This window comes from Pelecanus crispus, chromosome 1, assembly GCF_030463565.1.
Source record: "Pelecanus crispus isolate bPelCri1 chromosome 1, bPelCri1.pri, whole genome shotgun sequence".
Taxonomy (NCBI): Eukaryota; Metazoa; Chordata; class Aves; order Pelecaniformes; family Pelecanidae; genus Pelecanus; species Pelecanus crispus.
This window is the reverse complement of record NC_134643.1, coordinates 25,190,490-25,212,048: the sequence shown is the minus strand read 5'-3', so window position 1 is coordinate 25,212,048 and position 21,559 is coordinate 25,190,490. Positions and strand designations below refer to the sequence as shown.

The window sequence follows — 21,559 nt, the reverse complement described above, 5'->3', positions numbered from 1 at the left end:
AGGGAGAAGGACTGTTCACCTTCAGGTTTTCCAGTGGATAGATTGTACAAAATGAATGACACTTACTTACAAGCTCAATTTAAAAGAACTGATCATCAGAAAAACAAAAGAGGTTTTTCCATTGCTCAGGGGAGAGTTAGTAAATGGAATAAGACATTGAAATGACTGATAAGAACAGCCAGCAGAAACTGTTTCAAAACAGAGGAAGGAAAACATTTAGAAGAAAAAATGTGAAGTATAACTGCTGGCTACAGTTATAGATGGGACACCTTCTTTCTTAAGCTTTTGTGTTCCCTGTACAGCACTAAAAACACTAAATAGATTTTTCTTCCAGCACACATATATATATTAAATCAAATTGGAAGCACATCTTAGGGAAGAATTTAGTTCTCTTGTATAATAGCTAACAGCCTAAAATCTATTTCTTCACATAAATAGTTGTATTGTCTTCAATAAGGATTATCACATGCATATCCAGCTGCTATTAGATCATTTTATTCCAGACTATATGTATTCTGGAGTCCCTTGTGACAGTTATGAAATTCAACCACAAGCTATTGTTGAACTGTATGCATCTCCCATCTCTTTAAAAAGATTAGGCTGGAAAGGCCATAATTATTAAAAAAATATAGTTCTCTCTTTATATTACCATCCCAGCATTGAAAGTTTACTGAAATCTAATCTCTTCAAGATCAAGTTAGTCATGACCATGTTTCTAATGTGAGTATTTTGCATTCTGTCTCAAAGAACAATGGCCTTAATTCACTGTGGATATAAATGAAGATGCTTGATGGAAGCCAAGGATGGAATTTCTCTAACTAGACAAAAGAATGAGTGCTTGTGGGTTTTTTTGCATTTTGCTTCAGAAAAAAAAAAAAAACAACATTACTTCATAATCACACAAAAATAAAAAGCCAGGAAGCAAAATGAAAGCTTTCCCTTTAGCTGTAACTGATCTACTATCTTAATTAATAATGCTGCCACAAGCACTTTTATTAAACACGCTAAACTGAGAGTTCTGTAACTCTGACAGGCCAGATTTCTAGTAGAAGAAAAACCCCACAAACATTTTATTTAGGATAACGTCTTCTACTTTTTAGTAGTACAAAGCTGTGACACAAAAGTAAAGCTAAAGTGGACAAGGACATAAATCTTCAACCTCATTTTGAAAGAGGTTGGGACATCCCCAGGCATATGGATCCTGGCACTCCAGGTGACATGACATAGGGAATGTGTCACCAGCAGGAGACACCAGCTCTCAGTACTGTCATGGACATGTTGAAAATGCCAGGGAGTCTTTGTCCCAACTTTTACTGCCTGAAAAACAAAAAACCAACCAAACAAAAAAAACGAGGGAAAGCAAGTAGCCTGGATTTCAGGGGTTAAATGCAGTAGATGGTTAAATACAGTTCTCCTCCCAGTTGTTTGATGAACCTTTAGCCCTCAATATGAGTCAGTGTTTCTATAGCAGAGATGCCTGGGTGTCCTGGAGCGTCTCAGTCTGTGTCTTTTTCGTTATTATTACTACAAAATGTACCCAGCTTTTGAAAATTTGACATCTGCTAAGCATAGGTGTTAAATGACGCCATCAAATAGAAAACAGTAGTGAAAAAATACAGTTCCTGAAGCATGAGAAAGTGCATGTACTGTTAAGTTTTAATGATTCACATCACCTGCTCACATTGACTTTGGCTGAGCTTTTCAGGTTGGAAGGTTGGAAAAAAGAAAAGGAAAAAAGGAAAAGAGGCATTATGAGAGAAAATGCCTGGTATAATTCCTCCTAATCACATTTCTCAGTTGTACTAGGGAAATGGACCTTACTTGTCACTTCTTGTATTTCCAGCCTGCCAAAGGAGAAGGATATTCTCAGGATGAAAACATAAGTTATGACATGGAAGATCTACTTCAAGATCCCAGTTTGCCTTTGTAATCTGGGCAAATCATTAGGTCCAGGTTATTACAGACCTGAGGTGAGCCAGCTTCCTGCAGGCAGTTCACTTTATAGGTTCTCCCCTTCAGAATGAAGGTAATACACAACCTCATCTGTACGTGCTATAATCTTCCTGAGGAGAGGGACTGCAGCCTAGAGACTCAAAGGTGAGTATGTGAGCATCTGCCCAGCACTGCCCTGCTTAAGTTTCAGGAGTGCTGCCACACTGCCTGCAAAATATCCTTATCTGAGGAAAGACCCTCAGAAACCAACAGATGGAGCAGAGCTGGGCAAGAGAGAAATGCAGATGAACAAGGCATCAGACTTCCTTCCACTTAAGCTCACCCATTGTGACTACTCTCCCATTAGTCACCTAAAATGGACAATTTGCTCAGGTAGGTGGGGAGTTCCCTATCCAGGAGACACAAAAATCCACAGCTTTCCACCACAGAAGAGCCAGTAAGGCCATGGGTAGCATACATATTCAAAACAGGCTTGGGTTCAAATGTCTGGGTTGGTGCAGGCACTTGAAAAATGCTAATTTCTCACCTGAGCATTTTACCAACCAACCTGATGGCTACTCTTGAGTCACAGTTTCTCCACTTCTCTGACAGTAGCTGTTCCCCTTAGCAACAGTCCATGAATAAGAGAGTGAACAAAAGAGATTGTTTCTACAGCACAGTGGCTTAGGTCAGCAGTGTTGGTACTGACGCTGAAGTCTCTACTTCAATACTTAATTACTAAAAAAATTTGAAATAACTCCAACAGGCGAGGTAAAAACATTTCCACCAGCATATCTGTTACCACTGTGGTTATGCCTTTGTGATGGGATCTTGAACCACCAAATTCAAGTCTCAGCTATAAATTAAGCAGAGCAGGACTTTGAATCTAGTGCTTCCATCCTAGAAATAACAGTACAGAACTTTTTGATTCATCAGAACATGCACAAACATATATATATGCTGATGCTACTGTGCTAAGCATGCATCTACCGGCAGTCTGCAGCCACCTTAGATGTGCTCTCCATACACAAAGGCCAGGCCCAGCTAAGGAGACAGACTCATTTTGAGCAGGTTTTGCCTTCAGTCTTAATTCCAAGATAGTAAGAAAGGGATGATGTGTTTAGTGAGTTTTGTTAATGTCACCCAGCAAAAAAAGCCCAGAAGCAGCTCAGTGATGTATTTGAGAACTCAACAGCAGTTACGTGCACACAGGGCAAGTGGCATGTATTTGTATTGTGCCTAAGACAATGGCTCATACATCCTAGGAGAGGTTTTGAATACTCTGTTGTTTAATGAATTTGGAGAAGCTACTCAGAGTTTCAATAGCAACTCACATTTCGTAGAATCTAGTTTGCCTCTGAGTGCCATGAGCACAATATGACAGTCTTGCCATGTGGCCTAACATCATGCAATTTCTTCCGAGGAGATGTAGGACAACATGCTTGGAAACCTCTACATTGTCTTTAGGAGCCACTCCCAGAGTGGAAGCTTACATCTGGGTCCCAATGACAGAACAGGAGCTGAGCAAGTCACTGAGGTCATTTAAGGGTAGGACTTATTTAAGGTTGGATGTAGGAATTTATCTTGGAAGGGGTAAAATAAGAGATTTCTTCTAACTGAGCAATATTTTTCAATAATCTACCATGTGTACTTTGGCCCTCACAAAGATCATATTTTTGATACAGGTCATGAAACTTGATCTCATTGGAGATACTGGACCTCATACTAGAGTTTTATGGGTTTTAACATCTTAATGGGACTAGGGCTGGGATGACAAGTGTTAATGTATTAAAGGTTTACATACCTGAGAGGTATAAGGCTTTCCTACCTCACAGTCTGATTTTCCGTTCCATCACTCTTACGCTGATCACCATGCTCTGCATGTTTCTCTATTCTATGTAAAAGAATTAAATCCTTGCCATAAACATTTCCAAATCTTCATTCATCAGTCCATTAAATGCCCTCTTGTTAATAGACAAATGTCTTGCAGAACTGGATTCAAAACAGACAGAAATGGCTTCTAAGGATATTAAAGAAAGTAAGAAGAGCAAACACCAGGAAAATTTCAAGAGTTCAGAGCATCAGTCCCACAAGTAGGAAGAAAAGCAATTCAGTACTCCATCTATAACAAAAGGAATAATTTATCATGACACTTAAATGCATTAACAAGCCACACCTACATCAGAATGGCTGCGACAATGTGGGATTCCCTTGCTAATGTGGGATTAGTTTAACCAATTCAGAGAACAAATTAGAATAAAAGGGTGTCTTGCATGTCCAATTGCTATGGAGGTCCAAGGCAGGGGGGAGAAACAGCTGTGAAAAATGCTCTTTCAGCAGCAGCAAAGGCAAGGTTACACAAGGTACGAAGACGCCCCACTGAATGCGAGGCTGGAGAATGCTCCACCACACAAGCAGGAGGGTTACTTCCAAACACAGCATTATTGACCTTCAAATTTTATCTTCTCCAATGACTTTTTAAATCTCTTTTTTGATGATTTTCTTTTTCCCCAGTAGGATTTGCATACACATATTGTGGAAATGTTTCAATAGAGAAGCAAAGTGTACTCTGGGACACGGAGCATTTAACCTGGGAGCAAGCAGCATTCCTTGGCAGAGCTTACACATATCCACTGAAGACTGGAAAGCTGGGAAAACCTAACGCCCAAGGCAACTGGGGACTTTTCCTGCCCCAGTGCAGTCTTGCACCCAAATTAGCAAAATGTCATCATTTAATGTTCCCAAGTAATTTCTATATTTCCTTCTTCAAAAAAAAAAAGTGCTTCCTCCCATTCTGCTATTCCTTTCTCAGGTCCTTGAGCCACTGCTCACGCTGGGACTGAAAAGGCAGCTGAGAGAAACAATTCAGCAAGTAACACGATAAAGGAACAAAAAGGGAGGTTTTATTCCCATTCTTTATAAATATTGGCACCTAAAAAAAAGGAATAGTACAAATCAAAATGTAGCGATGGGAATATGTGTTTGAGGAGACACAGGCACCACAGTGAGGAGATTTTGGTTTTATCTTTTCTCTTTAATACCTTTCATAGTTTATTCAATGTACTCAAGCAATGTGAAGTCAATGAAGGGTTTATAAAGAAGGGACAGTTCCCCCATCTTCAGAAGTGATTGAACATCTTACAAAATTATTTTAAAAGCTTAGTTATTTTTAACAAGTCCTAAACGGAAACACATATTTAAATTTAGGCCTGTGCTTAAAACAGATTGCTTTGCTAGGGTCCAGTGTCTGAATCAAAAATCAGAAAAAGAACTCAAGTGCATATATATATTTGGATTCATATTCAGATTAATTTCAACTGCTTTTTTATAGGTTAAAACGGTAAAGAAAAAGAAGAAATACTGCTTGCCCAAGCAGATACAAAGATTAAACATATGAAGTCCACAATCTACAAATAAAAAATAAACTCCTTTCCAGAAGTTACAGCAAGTTCTTTAACATATTTAAATGCAGGTGTCGGGAAGTAAGACTACATCAGTTACAGTCACTGTTAGTTTCAAAGGACAAATGCGTGGGATTTTACTTCTGCCCATAGTATTGCAATTGTATTATTTATTTAATTAGTATTAAAATATAAGCTAATCATAACAAATTCAGTTCCTTAGCATGTGTCTACACTTCAGCATGCTGCCCAGCGTAAATATGAGCCAGCTTGCCTGCCAAGAACAGTCTGTCTACTTCAGCCAAGAAGTGGGGCAAATAAGCTCTGCTGGTACAGATAGGCACTTTCCAGTCTCCAACCTGGCTGGCTTATAACAACTTTAGATTTTACTATATCGCACTGTTGCTGGCAGTGTTGACATACCCTCATTTTAATAACTCTGCAGACAGCAAGAAGCCATCAGCAAAACACACCGTGGTTCTCAAAAACAGCTTCAGAGCTGTGAGCTGCTAGTGAATAGCAGTCTCTGTGAGAGCAGCATGATTTATAACCGGTATACAGAGCCCCCCATGATTAATATTCATGCTACATATCCCAGAATAAATAGGAGATGCCAGTCTGATCCAAAGCCCTCTGAAATTGATGGAAACCTTTCCATTGACTGCAATGGGCTCTGGGTCAAGCCCCAAGCGTCCAAGTGTGTTTATACCTTTTAAAAAAGAAGGAATTCACTCTCCACATGTTTCAGGCCCTCACATTTATTGTCAGTAAATCTCTGGCAAAAGAATGCCTTCCTCTGCAATGGGACTCTCACTGAAGCCAGTAGGAGCTATATATACAGAGACCAAGGACATAATCTTAATGTAAAACCAATCACAAATTGGAAAGAAACTTGATTTTGAAACCACACAAGACAAAATTTAGTGAGAAAGAAAATCTTTCTTCGTAAGAAGTACAAAATAACTCAGGTTTTGTATACCTGCAGGTTAAGAAGGAAATTTTCAATGAGGCACGTTGAACCTTCATATTATACATTAAAAAACCCACTCATGTAAATCTAATACCATTATAACCATCTTCCTTAAACACTGTAATTATAGCCTCCAAGGGTAAGTACACGAATGGTAAATTAAATATGGCCATTTAAATTATTTTATGCAAAGCAAAGATTTTTTTAACTTATTAGAGGAATTTAATATTACTTATAGGTATCCTTGTTAAATGCAGATTGACAATGAAGTTAAAGAATAAAACCTCATTTATTTTTATGCTACTTTATAAATTTTCTGAACTCCAAGTGCTCTCACAATAGCGTACAGTAATTGGATTAAAACTACCTTCAAATACCTTCCACCACATCTTTTACATGAAACATCTTGCAAAACCCACAATCTCTATATAATCATTTTACAGTGATTATCAAAAAAATACTATGGAATTAAATAAAAGTGGATTGATACGGATTCTTCTGCCCAAACAATAAAATCCTAGCACCATACAAAATATCATGATTTAAAACTGAGTGCTGGCTCTCCTTCCCTCCCTGTCTTTCATTTTAATAACCTAACAAATTATTTTCCAAAGCACGGCTGTTAATATGCAGACTGGTTTCCACAGCAGTTTTCAATAACCATTTTTTTTCTTGCATTTTGCTTCAAGAAGAAAAATACAAAGGGAAAAAAAAAAAAAAAAAAAGAACAAGGAAAAAGATACAGGAAATGAAGTCCTAAGGTCAATTAACAGTGAGTCCCCACGGAGGCAAAAGTGGACATTTCGCGACGAATGGTACTGAAAGGGGAGAGCTCCAGTTCTGTGGTGTACTCATTGTCATTGTCATCACTTGTCACCGTTGAAGACTTCTGGATGCATTCATCACAGCAGCAACAGCAACACTCCATAAAGGCCCGGCTGAAAGGTTTACAGAGACAGAAAAGGAGAACTGGGGTAACACAGGACTTAAAGAACAAAAGGAACTGACTAATGAGATGGAGAAGGTCCATAGTCTGCCGAGAGACCCCTGTGGACATGTAGGCAGTCACAATGTTGCAAATGTTTTCGGGAATGATGCAAAACCCATACAAAATGGTCAAAGCCACCACTGTGCAGTTCATCTGACTTTCCAGCTGAATTTGTCGCTTGTTCCCCCTTGTGCAAGCCTTTTCCGCCCTCCTAATTTTCCTTGCTGTTACCAGGGAGCAGGTAATAGTGAAAAGGGTAGGCAAACAAAAATAGCAGCCAAAGTACCACCAGAGTCTTGCCCCATCGTAAGTGAGAGCTAACACGTAGATGGTGTCAGGCAGCGTGGTGGATATCTTCACCACGCACCGCTCCCCCGGTGGGCTGCCGCTGTATTCGGGGTCCTCCTTTGCCAGCTGGCGCAGCACAACCTCCGGCAGGGCCAGCAGCAGCGCGCCCACCCAGATGACGGCCAGTTTGGCAGTCGTCGAGGTGCAGTTTTCAATCATCTCGTAATACATCTGCACATTGGTGGCGGCACGAAATCGGTCGATGCAGAGGGCGCACAGTGTGAACGTCGTGACTCCAAGAGAGGCTACCTGGGAAGGAGAAAAGGGAATGCAAGTTGATACAAGTGCTGTCTGGGGAAAACAAAAAAAGAAAAAACGAGAAAAAAAAAAAAAGGACAGCTACAAGGGTACAGTCCATTATTCAGTGGAGAGTGGGAAAACTTAATCTCCTTCAAAAGTCCCCTGGTCCCCTGTTGATGGCAGTCATCTTAGAGATAGAAGATGAAGGCCTGAACTCACTCAGGCTGAAGAGGGAATTAATTTATTGTACATTGGACGAAGGCTCTTACCATTGAGCTGTTCTCTGGAAGAGGTTTATACTATTTCATAGTTAAAGAGGGCTCAATTTGTACTCTGAAACACCAGTCAAGTCTAGCCCCTTGACTGACAAAGGCAAAGGAAAACCTGGTTTAGGGGTATCAGTATAGGAGACAGTTAAGCACCATGGTGCTGAGCACCATCAAAAGAAGCATCACAGACAGAACTTAGCTTCCAGTGTTTGCTGAACTATCATCCGGCATGCATCCCAAAAGAGTATGTCCTCCTGGTTTTTTGCCTACAAATATTTACATCAGCTTGGTGTCATCCTCTCGTGGAGGCCCATGCAAGCACCCGTGCAATGCGGAGTGGAAAAAAAGTTGAGAAACTGACCAATATGTAAAACTAAACCCCTTCCTCCCCGCCATTTTTCTAAGGGGTGTTTTTCAGAAAGATATATTCAAACTCTTGTGGTGGAACTGAAGTCAAAAGGGGAGAGATGGAAGAGCCTTCCTTCAGCAGAAGTATGAACTTATGCCCACATCACATGTTCATCAAGCATGCAGGGGATCATAACATCGAAACCTTCCGTATCTACAAAATTTAGGAACCCTGTGGATTAGGCATCCAACAGAATGGAGTAGGGTCCAACAACTGTTTTTGTGGACTTAGGCTTTTAAGTGAAATTTTGATGGGATGTAGGCACACAAAGTCACCCCGGACTGTGACTTCAAAGAGCCTGTATCTGAAATCTTCAGACTTCAGAGCCTGTGCAAAACTGACCTTCACTATAATAGGCTTTAATAATCTATCTTTGACATTTTATTTAGAGAAAAATCACAGGAAAATCTAGGCTTAATTTCATAGGAAACATCCTGTGGGAGAGTGTACTGCAGGCCAGGAGAAATGGTAGAAGTTTCATTGTTTAAATGATTTAAATATGGATTGGATAGAGCTCTCAATTACATACTGTAAGGAGCAAGTACAGAGCAATGCATATGTTCTCTAGCTTTAATAACCATCATTCTATGTATGAATAGAAATCTTGTACTGTCATGAAACATAATTTCCTAACATTTTATCCTGTTTATAATTAACTTTCCTAAAAAGATATTTGCAAGAAGACTATATACATTTTGGCCTAATCCTATTCCCAATAAATTCAACTTCAGTTCAAATTCAAAGCAGAACTCCCATTAACTTCAATCAGAGAAAGATTAGGTGCCCTGTTGCATTCTAATTCATTTATTTTCTTGGGTTTGCATGCTTGTGTTATGCTGAAAATGTGTTGATGCAAAAGAAAAGAAACTGTTAAATAATATTCCTAAAAAAATGTAAAGAATGTTTACTTTTATCATTAATAAACCACATGTCTGTACAATTAACTGGGAAATCTAGGGTAGTATTAGGCAGTTCACTATAATTTTGCTTGCCCAAATTTGATGTGCAACAATATATTTAAATTTCATATAGGTATATTTTAAAAAATACTTTCTGATTTCCACCATAATTTTGAAATATTCCTGTTTATGCATCTCTTTTTTAAAAGTTCTGCAAAGACAGATAGTACAATTATGCACATATACATAAATGTATCATTATTTTTGGCCTTCAATATTTAATGGCCATATCAGATTGCTAAAATTGAATATCACTGAAAAATACTAGCCACTTGGGATTAGAACTGTCAGACATTGGCTTAGCTGGAGAATTCTTTGAAGCAGCTTCCTAAAAGACGGAATGAGTAAGATGGAATCTCTTACTAATTAACTTGCAGGAATATTTAATGATGACAAAGCAGTACCGTAATCATTTTTAATAGGCAAACCAATTGATTTAGGAAGTTAAACTGTCTGACATGATTCAAAGAAAGCTTGGTAAATACAGCAAAAAATAAAAACAATTAAAGAAAAATTACAGTTACAGGGAAATCTTAATGAACAGTGATAAACTTAGCTAATGAAAGATAATTTTCATGTATCACTGCTGATAGTCAAATTTTTAAATTCAAGACTAGCAACTTTGTTTCCAAAACATTTAAATGTGTGTGCAGTCTTCAAATTCCTTAGAGTGACAGCAAAACCTTTAGCTAGAACAGCCAACATGAATAACAAAAGGGTCAGGACTCAGCTTCCTACAATTATGGGAGACAGGGAAATAACAGATTCAGGAATGAACAGGGACTGAAACAAAAATCAGCAGAACAGAAGAAAATCTGAGTTTTCATACATTAACATTTTCCCTCTCAGCTCTTAAGTGAGCCTCTCCTCCCTTCCCCAATGCACCCGCTTTTACTGTTTTAGCATTTCATTGCAAACAGGCTGTTATACAGTGGCTAAGACATTAAAAACTCTGCAGCTGCTAAGGCTGGACTAATGAAAGAAGACGTGCCTACCACGAACAAACATAACCTACGGGGTTGCTGTCATATTAATTGACCAACTACTTGGAGGTTTAAGACAGTGAAATAGAGCAAGAGGAAACAACTAAGAACAGTGGCAGTCGGCTTTGAAAACTCTCCCGGGGATTTACTGATGAAACAAGCTAAAAAAAAAGCTAGTATTTCTCTGGAACAGGCAATGGTTTCTTATTTTCTGTACATTAACAGCGCTAGTGATGCCATGGAAAAGCTTGCAAAAAAACAAACACTCCCAAGCAGATGAACAGGGATTCACTCCAGCTGACTTGCTTAAAGGCAGTATAGCGATTTAAGGGTCTGATTACTTACCCCACATTGCAGGCTATGAGTAACAGCCAGCAAAATCAATGGGTGCTGCTCACAGCCTATGTGGGTGAGAACCAGGAATGCACTCTGCATATTCACACAATTTCAGTTTAGGGGTGTTTCTTCATACCAGTCATACTAATAATTAGGGTTAAGCTGAAAACATGGAAGAAGCCAGAGAAGTTTCTTTTTTAATCTGTTACATTGTCCTGAAATAACCACAGAACAAAGGTAATTCATTTGCTGGGGAGTAGGTAAAGGACAAATTAACAAATCCTAAACTGGTGTGAAACTGCATGGAGTTTAATGGTGCTCTTCAGCTGAGTTTCTGATATGCTGATATGATGGTGCAGTCTTAATTCCAACAACCTGGCAGGAAACGAGGCAAGGCAAGGGCAAGTCAGGCTCAGTAGGCTTTGATCATCACTTAGTTGTCTGATTTACTTCCATATGGTCCCTATGAAGATTCAGGATGACACCAGTTTACATCTTTTGCTTACTTGATGTCAGAAAAGTTCCCAAGTTTCTAACTGAACGATCACTGATCTGCTTTGAGGAGGTGGTGAAGTAATCCCTGCTTTGAGGAGGTGCCCACACTATTTGGGCAGAGAACCACTGTTGAAGGGATTACCAGCTAGAGCATACACACACAAAAGAAGACGTTATTGTTACAAGACAGTCTCTTAATACTGTTGCTCCTTTAAAAGCACTGACACAGATGTTAGTGGGCACCGTGATGCTCCTTTGAGACACTGCATAAACCTTTGGTCATTAGCAAACCAGCTGTTAGTCAACTGTGTCAAAACTCATCCGGCGAACTGAGGCGAGAGAGAACAACAGTAAACTCATGAAATGCTCAGCTTAATTGCATCAGTTCTCCTCTCTGTCCCTCCAACATACCCATACCCCTTTCACAAACTTTAACAATTACCAAAATGTTCCCAGGCCTTCCCTGGCCTGTCCTACTTCTTCTCCTGGCTGTGGTCCCATGGCTCTTGGCCCTGGCCTCTTGGAGCAGAACCTCTGGCTGACCAGAGAAGCAGTGCAGATACAGTACAGTGAGCAATGCCAGTGGAAATAAGACTCTGAATTCTCTCTCACTAATATCTGCTTGGCCAGATAAAGGTAATGAAAACAAAACCAGAAACGAGATCAGAAAAGGTGACTTGGGTGAAAAGGTCAATGAAGACCAAATTCTGCGAGTGAATATAAAAGAGAGGTTGGGTCATTCAGTCCAGTAAGATGAAGACCAAGAAGTGATATTGCTGTTATCTACAAATAAGCCTATCTTGAGATACAAAAGTTAATTAAGCCAAAGGACAGTGAATATAACAGAATGGGAATCAGCCAGTCATGAGCAACTCAAGGCTGGAAATGAGAGGGAGGGACCATTAACCATCTCAGGCATCATGTTCTCGAGCATGCCTTCTGATGGAGAAGTGAGGGGAAACAACACAATTTATGTGGAACAAGATAAAATCAAGGACTTATAAGAAGTAGCTGCTCCTATCAGCTGAAGCTGGATTTTCTAAGACAGAATGTATTTTATGTTGATAACACAGAGTTTCTTAAACTACATGGCACTCTTCCTTTGTACAAGGCAGGATGGGTATTTGAAACATTTTCTTGTTGTAATAGGAAAGGAGAACTACAGAAAAAGTTGATGACTACTAGCCAAGCCATCTCTGAGCTCTCAGTGACACCCTGTAGACTCTTTACATCCATTCCTGTTATATCATATAAATGACTAATTTCTTCCCCCAAGCCATTATAGTCTATCATCTTATTACGGCTGTTCTATATCCACATCAAACTTCATAGCTTTAGAGCATGTTAATGCAACATAGCATGGTGGCTCTTGCAGACTTGTCAGTTTTGCCTAAGATAAATAAACAAAGTTAGTAGAGACTGCAATCCTTTCTTTGTGCTACTCTACACTTACACTACAGAGTCCCGTAATAAGACTGGACTACCACAAAATAAAAGGTCATCCCATTGCAAACAATTACCTAATTGTTTAAGTTTATCTAGATTTCTGGTTTCTGTTCTTTCAATTAAAAAAAAAATACCACCCCCCCAAAAAAAAACCTATGACAGTCATTACCATAAAAGAACAAAAACAAATAAATATCTCATATTTCTTACATGAAGTGCTTTTAAACATTAATGGCTTTATGCTTTAAAATAAGTAAGGGTCACTCAGTTAAAACGCTACTGTGGTGTGGCAGAAGTAATTCAGTAGCTGAGTAGTACTGGGGCCAGGGTACCCCTCTGACATTAGCAATTAGCTTAAGCACCCTGGGTGAAAATCTGCATCACCTTAATTATCTAAAAAACAAGATGGTAATTCTGGAAACTACTATCATGGAGATGTCCCACACATGTGGAACAACAGCTACAATATGGTTGATTCCTTTGTAGTATTTCATATCAGGGAGACATAGAGCACATGTGTTTTGTGTGTTCCTTATCCTTCCATATATCCTAAGAGTAACAGTGTTCAGAATCAGAATCCACTTCCAATATCTACTCTTGAATTCTGTTGGAAGCAAAAGCCAACCAGAGCGTTAGGGCACTGGAAATACTCATTAGTACACCACATGCTTATCCAGAGGATTGGAAAAATTGCAAAACACAAAAGGATTAAATTTTTGTTCATTTTCCTGTTCGCAATCTACCATGCTACCATATAAGTAAATTTAATTTAATTTACTTTTTTTTTTTTTTTAAATAGAGAAATGAGTGCCGTTCTCCACTGAGGATCAAATTCTCGTCACACTACACAAGGGACTCCTGCACTAAATATTAACAACATGGAACTGCTGCTAAAAATCTGCCTCTTCCTCCTTTGCAGGAAAAATCCTGTCACATGGAGAAAAGACATCCCAGTGCTCAGAGTAGAGTCAATGGTGCCGGGATAGCAGATGCTGCCTTTTTCTCTCCACACATATATAACTTAAATATTACTGACCCAATTTTAAACCTAGTCTGACACGCATTCATTTCCATGCTGAAACGCCACATGCAAAGTTTAAGCCAAAAGCAGATTTTTATGGACAACTTATAAGCCCTTAAGGACATGGTTTTCAGAAGAAAGACAGATTGACAGAACAGCCAACATGGCAGCTACTATTATCATGCCGTTAATACCTAAAGGGCAGAGATATAGTAACAATTCTGGTTTAAATAATTATTTATTGCATGATAAGTGCTATAGATATTCTGCTTGGTAAAAGACACATGTAGCCATGGCCCTAGAAAACTCTTCAGTATGAAGCTTTGAAACTGTAAACCTCTCTGAGGATCTTTGTCTACGATCCAGAGGACTTACTGGAGGTTCAGGAGCTTAGCTCCGACTAGAGTCAAAGAAGAGACATAAAGAAGATGCTGCACAACAAAAGACACGGGAAAGACAGATAATAAACAGCTTTTATAAACTCCCATTAAAAAATGTATTTGCTTCCCTAAAGTGAAACTTAAAATAAGGATCTCTTCTGACAGCTTTGGAACAGGCAGAGAATGGCCACTTTCTCTGTGCCTCTGACTTGCCTCTCCCAGGTAAAAGAGAGAAAGGGGAAACGGCCTCACCTCGAATTGCCCTGGAGGGTCAGCTCCAGGCAAGGAGAGTAATTTGTATTCTAGGCCAAATCAATCCTTATGCTTTCCACTAAGAATGCTAATTGTGATAGCTCTCCTGAGCTGGAAGTTACCCACCAAAAACAGGAGCGATGCCACAAATCGACTGCCAAAAGCACATGCAGAGACGGGGCACCAGATTTCAGAGGCTGTCGCTATCAGCCTGCTCCAGAGTCAAGCCAGTCTCGTGTGCACGCTACGGTCCAGACGAGGACACCACAAACCTCGTCTTTCTCTTCGCTGTGGGGCGTATGAGAAGGGCAGAGGGGCTCAGGTTTATTAGCACTCAGCAGGGCTGAGGACCATCACTGGCCTTGGCAATTTCTTGCTCTGCGCTGGACTGCACAAGACAGTAAATCAGCCTCTGCAAACCCTCATTCTAGACACTTCCCCAGTTCTAAATCCTTACTCCACTATAAGTAGCTTGTCTCAATCTGCCAGCATAGAAAGTGATGTTTATTTACAATGACCTCTCTCAAACTCATCAAGCTTCTAGCGTAACCTCCAAGAGCAGAATGCACACAACTCAAGCAAGCTTCCTTTTAAAGCCCAAAAGATAGTTTCTAGTCCTAGTTGACAGAATCCATTTGTCATCTTGAGCAAGCTGCTCTGGGCATTAAACAACTTACTTAACCTCTTCACTATTGGCTTCCAGCATTAAAATAAAAAATAAAAATGCTACTCTACAGAACTGTTAAGTGTAACAGCTGTGAAACGTTTAGAAGCACAGTAAAACTATTTTGTCTACATCCACACTTCTTTCTATTAAAGCCTAGCATAAATCTGTAAGTAGGGGAACTGGAACTATATTGTTCTGTACTCCTTCCCCCCCCAGTCCTTTTGCTGAAAAGACTGGGTGTGCTTAAACAAAAAGAAAAGGGTTCCACATTGGCAGGGCTTGTGGAACAGGAATTAGCCAAAGCCATTGTCTTTCTTTTGTCATTTACCCTGTATCTCCTGATTCTGAGCAATACTGAGAAAAGTATATGGAAGAAAACAAAAACACAGTGTGCAGATAAACACTTCAGACATGCATGTCTAAAGCTAGACTTCTGAACCATCTGCAAAAAAGGGGCAAAATTTTAAGAACTGCTGAGCAGAGGACTAAAACTCTAAGGGAGGAGCACATCTCCACACATCCTTACGGGCAGAGTAGCTGTGCCAGTTGTTCTAATTCCCTTCTCAATTCCCTCTTAGTGCATTCAAAACTGCTCCTCCAGGACAGTGCAATCATCAGGGTCAAGTGAAGTTCTTGGTGGAGATAATTTCATTCAATTCTACTAACCATCTGTCTTTCTAGCTTTGTTCTCTAGCAGTTTTACTCTCGTCACCTAAAGACCTCGTGAAAAGCACAGAAGAATTAATTTATTCAGTTTCTTCCTCAGTTGCGTGCACAGCACTCCTTATGCAAGCATAGCCATGACATAGTTTTAAAAGGTAGTTAGTGACCAAACTGTGATACAATATATGGCTGAAATGACTGCTTAATGTACTTGGTCACAGGAGATCTTTATTAGGTATGGGAAAACTGCCCTTTAAATTAAATACTGTGGAGACCTTCCACTGCTGGAAGCTCCACATTTACCTATACAAATGTGCTTGAAGATAACATAAAACATTTTCCCCAGACTGCGTGCATGTGTGTTATCACTGGCAACAGATGCTTTGTTGAAATTCTACGCAATACCCATTAAGCAGCACAAATAAAAGCAATCGGCCACAAGAAGCTAAACTAAGAAAACTCAAGGTTCCTCACTGGCATCACTTGAAACCTTCAAACACAATACAAAGCATGCTTGAGTTATGTTAAAATGCTGTGATGACCATATCACTTGCTCTGGATAATCAGACATCCCCTGTTCCCTAGTTCTGAAAGTACATGCTGGTATGACAGAGGGCTCTGTCCAGTAAGGGTCTTTGATGCTTGAAAGTGAGATATTTCTGGATCTACAAGTCTGGGCGAGACACATAGCTCCCTAAACAGCATATGAGGACAAGAGGCATGCAAAAAAGAGATGCAAAGCATGGAACAAAGAGACACTTAGAGGAACACAACGCTGGTCTAACTTACAGACAACAGCTTAAAATTTGTCCATCTTCAGGAAGATGCTTCTACTTGTATTCCATTAAGGTCTGGAAACCTCTCCTGATGATAGCTGTCTACAGCTTTCCTCTCAAGGAGCTAAGAAGACTTTATCCTTCTCACCTGCCCAGGTGAGTTACAAGGGAGAAGACAGTGTTGTTCAGCTCTCAGGTGACTGTGCTGCTGTGAACAATCCTTGACAGAGCGTGGAGCAGCAGCTGCTCATGGGGCAGATTTCATGACATGCTCTGCATCTGCATTGCTCCTGGTGGCGTCAGTGTCACTGGATAACGCCTGTGAGGTTAGAACAACGCTCGGAAAGTGAGGAACCTTTGCTCTAACTGCCTTCTCCATCTCAGCAGGGTCAAATCCTGATTTGCAGGACAGTGTTGCCAAGCTCGAGGTGAGCTGTGGAGAGTCACAATCCACCAGTGGTGTTCACTATCAGCCACCGATGGCTACAGTTTACAGAGGGGGAAATCCAGCCTTTTACTTACTGCTCCCAGGGTGCTGAATATACTTTACATATATGAACAGTATATTTAACAACTACTGAATGAAAAATATACGATTCTGGGAGCAACACAGAACCCCAAGGCTGTATCTTTTTAGTCCTGTACCTTAGATATAAATTAATTACATTTCCTCAGGGACAAGGAGAACGTTTCACTTTTAGACCCAGTAATAATTAAGCCTAAGACAGGCACTGAGCTACTGGTCCATCACGACTGGATTGGTGCCGCTTCTAGAATAAGACTTCAACTCTAGACACCTACAGAACTTTAAAGTGAAAAAATAAGGTGTCATTAAAGTATAAAGGGTGGGATAGCAGCAGCTGAATGGTTTGCAGGATTACAATTTTGAATTTCAGCACCTACATTTCAGCTAAACTACTTTCAGTTTGACAAACTCTTTAGTGCCCAAAGCTGCACAGCATACACGACTGATTTTGAAGAACAGTGTGGCCATGCACATCATTTCAATTACTGATCGTTAATTAGAATCAGCATTACAAAGAGTTATTTCTATTTTGTATGTGAATGCACCAAAAGAAGGTTAGGAAGCGTGAAATGTCACTACAGGAAAGTCCTGAAAACACTTAAACTACACTACCTATTTTAATTGAAATGGTTACACTTTAACTGAAACAGTACTACTTATTTTATTGGTTAACATGGTAGCCTTAGAAACCAATTCAGAATTTTTAAAGGCTCCTAGTATCATCAGTTTCTCGGCAAATACATATTTACTGCTTCATGTCTTCTTAAATGCAAATTGGTTAAGTGTACTCCGAGTTCTTCAAAGGTAGTGGTATACTACCGGCCTTGAATTCATCTAAGCGTAGTACAGCTCCACCCTTTGTCCAATACCACCAGTAATGAAGTGTAACACATACGAAAGAAGTAATGACAATTCAGTGGCTACACACGTCACGCATCTTTCTAAATACTTTCCTAAAAATGTTGGTTAATTACGCATTGCTCTGTACCAATGTGCTGTTGAAACTGATATTCTGTGTATTAATAACAAGCTGGGTTTTGGTATTGGGGGGGTTGTTTTCTGTTACACACACACACAACCCCCCCCCCCCAATATCTCATTTTTAGGACAAGAGAATCAAGAGTTATTTCCTCAGCTTTCAGTTCCAGAACAATGTTGAACATAAGGTTTTGGGAATACAGCAGAGCCAGCCAGAATTGCAGGCTACCACCCTACCAACAAGCCTCAGTGTTCAGTTCCAGTAAATAAATAAAGCGGACAACCTGAACGCTGCCGGCAGGACTCTGGCCAGCTGGCCGAGAGCTGCTTTGACAGAGCCTCTGAGCAGCTGCCAAGAAGCTGCGATTTAAATGGAGCTGGGGTCATTTTTTTTAAAAAAAAAAAAAAAAAAAGATTAAATAAATAAGTGCGAGATTTGAACGCTGAAGTATAAGTTAAGAGCACATACATCCCATTGATTGTCGTTTTTACAACCACCTTCTTACAACCGACCCCCAGGCACCCCCTCCATCTCTCCTGACTCACTCGACTTAAGGAAAACAACAAACTTAAAACCAAAAACCTTGCAATCTAATTCTGAGAGGCTTCTTCGCCTTTCAGGATCGCAAGGAGCAAGGAAAGTTTGGCGGAACTCGCGCAAGCGTGAGGAAGAGCCGGACGCGCTCAGTCTGAGGCCCCGGGAATCCCGATGCCGCTGGAGCTGATGCGGCCACAACCCCCGCCGGGCACGGCGGGGCCGGGCCGGGGCCCCGCTCCGCCCCGGGAGCGCCCGGCAAAGCCCGAGCTCGCCGCGCCGGGACGGCCCCGGCGGCGGCGGCCAAGCGGTGCGGGGGGCCCGCCGCCCCTCGCCCGGGGGCTGCGCCGAGGCGGGCGGGCCCGCGCACCCCGGCCCACCCGCGTTACCTCGATGTAGGGGACGATTTTGCAGGAGAAGTCTTCTAGGAGCCACTTCTTGGTGAGCTCCTGGAAGATGACCAGCGGCAGGCAGAAGAAGACGATGAGGAAGTCCCAGAAGGCCAGGTTGGCCAGCAGGGAGTTGGAGATGCTCCGCATGTAGTAGTTGTGGCAGACGATGCACATCACTGCCATGTTGCCCATGATGCCGATGCCGAAGATGACCACGGAGAGGCACATGACGGCGTAGGCGCCGTACGACTCCTCGGTCAGCGGGTAGAAGGGGTTGCGGAGGCGGGCGCGGCGCCCCGTGGCGTTGCCGCGGCCCCCGGCGCTGCCCTCGCCGCCGGCCGAGGCGTTCAGGGGCAGCCAGCGGGGCCCGCCCGCCGCGCCGGCTCCGCGCCCGCTGCTCCGCGCCCGCCGCCGCCCGGCCCCCGCCGCCCCGCGGGGCGCGCAGCTGCCGCCCGGCCCCGCCGCTCCGCCGGGCGCGGCCTCGGCCCCGCGGGGGAGGGCTCCGCGCCCGGGGAGGGCGGCGAGCGGCGTCGGGGCTGGCGGCGAGCGGGCGCGCTGCGGGGGCGCCGGCGGCCCGGCGGCCGCGGCGGGGGGCAGCGCGCAGGCAGCCCAGGCGCCCAGCACCTGGCAGAGCAGGGCGAGGGGAGCGCGGAGGGGCCGCATGGCCGGGAGGCGGCGGGGCTCGCCCGCTCCTCCTCAGCGGCGGCGGCCGCCCCGCTCGGCGGGGCTGGGAGCGGGGGACATGCCCGCCCGGCTCCCGCGGACAGCCTGCCTCGCCGGGGCGGGGGCGGCCGCCACGCCGCTGCCGCCGGAGCGCGGCTCCCGCTGCCGCCGGGGCCCGCCGCGGGGAGCGGCCGGCGCTGGGAGCGCGGCGAGCGGAGCGGCGGGGAGGCTCCCGCCGCCGCCGCCTCCCGGGGCAGAGCCGGAAAGTTGTGTCGCCGTCTCCGCCGCGCCGAGTTAATGTAGCAAGTGCGGCGCCGGGAGGACCCCCCCGGGCGCTCCGCCCTTTCCCGGGACCGCTGCCTCCTCCCCAGCTGCCGCACCGGCCTCGTGCTCCCCGTTCACGTCCTCCCGCCGCTGCGGAGCTGGTGGCTTTATGGGCGAGGAAAGGTCCCCGGTGGAGAACACTTCCCCGCTGCGGGTAATCGCAAGCGCTAATTCCTCCTCTCCAGCAACCTCGGAGAGAACAGGTTGCAGCGCGCAGCTCGGGGTGTGTAAGAGCTTTGCAAAACTCTCGCCGGCGTTCATCACCGCGCCGCCGACGCGCTCGCACGGCGGCGGAGAGCGGCGAGAACGGCCGGGGCCGCGAAGTTGCTGCCGGCGCCCGGCGGGCGCAGCCCCGGCACCGAGCCCTCGGGGCTGCTCCCGCCTGCCGAGCCCCGCGGGCAGCAGGAGAAGCGGGGCGGCAGCCGCGGCCGCCCGGGCAGGCTGGGGCGGGGAGCGGCGGGCGGGCTGCGGCGGGCTGCGCTCCTGCTGCCGGCTCCCCGCGGCTCCGGCTGCGGCCCCGCTCAGCCCGGCCCGGCTCCGCGCGGCTCCCGGCGGCGCGACGGGGGGGCGGGCGCGCAGCGCGCGGGCCCGCAGTGCGCAGGCGCCGCCCGGCGGCCCCGCGGGGCCGGTCCGGCCGAGGCCCAGGCGCCGCCCGCCCGCCGCGGGAGCCGGGCGAGGGCAGGGGGCCGGGGCCGGGGCCGGGCGAGCCCCGCCCGTCCTCCCGCCCTCCCGCAGCCTCTCGGTGCGGGGATGCGCCGGCAGAAGCCGCTTCCCCGCTGCCAGCGCCCTCGCAGCCCGGGGCCCCCCGCCCCCGGGCGTCGCTGCAGCCGGCCGGCTCTCCCCACGCCGCTGCCGGCGCCCCGGTCTCGGGGCCTGGGGGCCTGCCCGGCCTCGGAGGCGGCGGCGGCGGGGCTCGGGGGAGCGAGAGGCGAGCGAAGCGCCTTGCTCCGGTACGGGGAGCCTCGCAGCCGGCGGGAATCCCGGGAGATGGGAACAGAGGGTGAGGGGTGCTGGGGGGAGCTGTCGGCGCCTGGGGGGCGGTGAGGAGAGGCTTCAGCGGCCCGTGGGGGCACCTGGCTGCAGGGGGCAGCGGGGGGGGAAGGGGTGTTCCCAAATGAAGCACAGGGGTGCCGGCCAAGGGGATGGTGCTCAAAGCATCACCCCCGCAGCTGAACAGCGCCGGAGGCGTCTCCACAGATTTTCAGTGCCTGGAGAGGCAGGGCTGCCTTTCTTCCCCGTTTCCAACGTTTGCGTATGGTTTTGTTTCTTGGCTTTGTACAGTCAGGTAAACTACCCAGCTCTTCCTCCTTCTTTCTCCGATTTTTATTTAATTCAGGTGACTTCTTAGCTTGCCAAAGTTGGATACAATAAATATTTCACTGTAAGTAGCCTTAAGGATTCTCTGTCACCCTTGTTTCCATTTTTAAGAGTTTCAGTGTAGCTTATTCCCAACAGGTTTAAAACCTTTCAACTTTTCCCATAAAGCAGTTTGAGAAGCGTTCTTTCCCCCCTCAAACATAACCCATTTCATGTAAAGATCAGAAATTTAGTCAAAGCTACCAGAGTTCCCCATTTTAGGGACTGAAATCAGGACTGTGGATCTAAT

General features: G+C 44.3%; 1 protein-coding gene across 1 annotated transcript; it reads right to left on the bottom strand.

Annotated features, from left to right (window-relative positions):
• Positions 1 to 7,069: 7,069 nt before the first annotated feature.
• On the bottom strand, positions 7,070 to 19,629 carry GPR37 (G protein-coupled receptor 37). The gene is made up of 2 exons (XM_075727656.1): positions 18,964 to 19,629; positions 7,070 to 7,888 (listed from the first exon to the last, which is right to left on the bottom strand). The coding sequence occupies exons 1-2, from the start codon at positions 19,627 to 19,629 to the stop codon at positions 7,070 to 7,072; spliced, it is 1,485 nt and encodes a 494-aa protein (XP_075583771.1).
• Positions 19,630 to 21,559: the final 1,930 nt, after the last annotated feature.

Excerpts from the sequence above, each read along its gene's own strand:
- GPR37 (XM_075727656.1), bottom strand. The coding sequence starts at position 19,629 with ATGCGGCCCCTCCGCGCTCCCCTCGCCCTGCTCTGCCAGGTGCTGGGC. Across the intron at positions 7,889-18,963 it reads AAATCGTCCCCTACATCGAG|GTAGCCTCTCTTGGAGTCAC; the intron begins GTAACGCGGGTG and ends TCTCCTTCCCAG.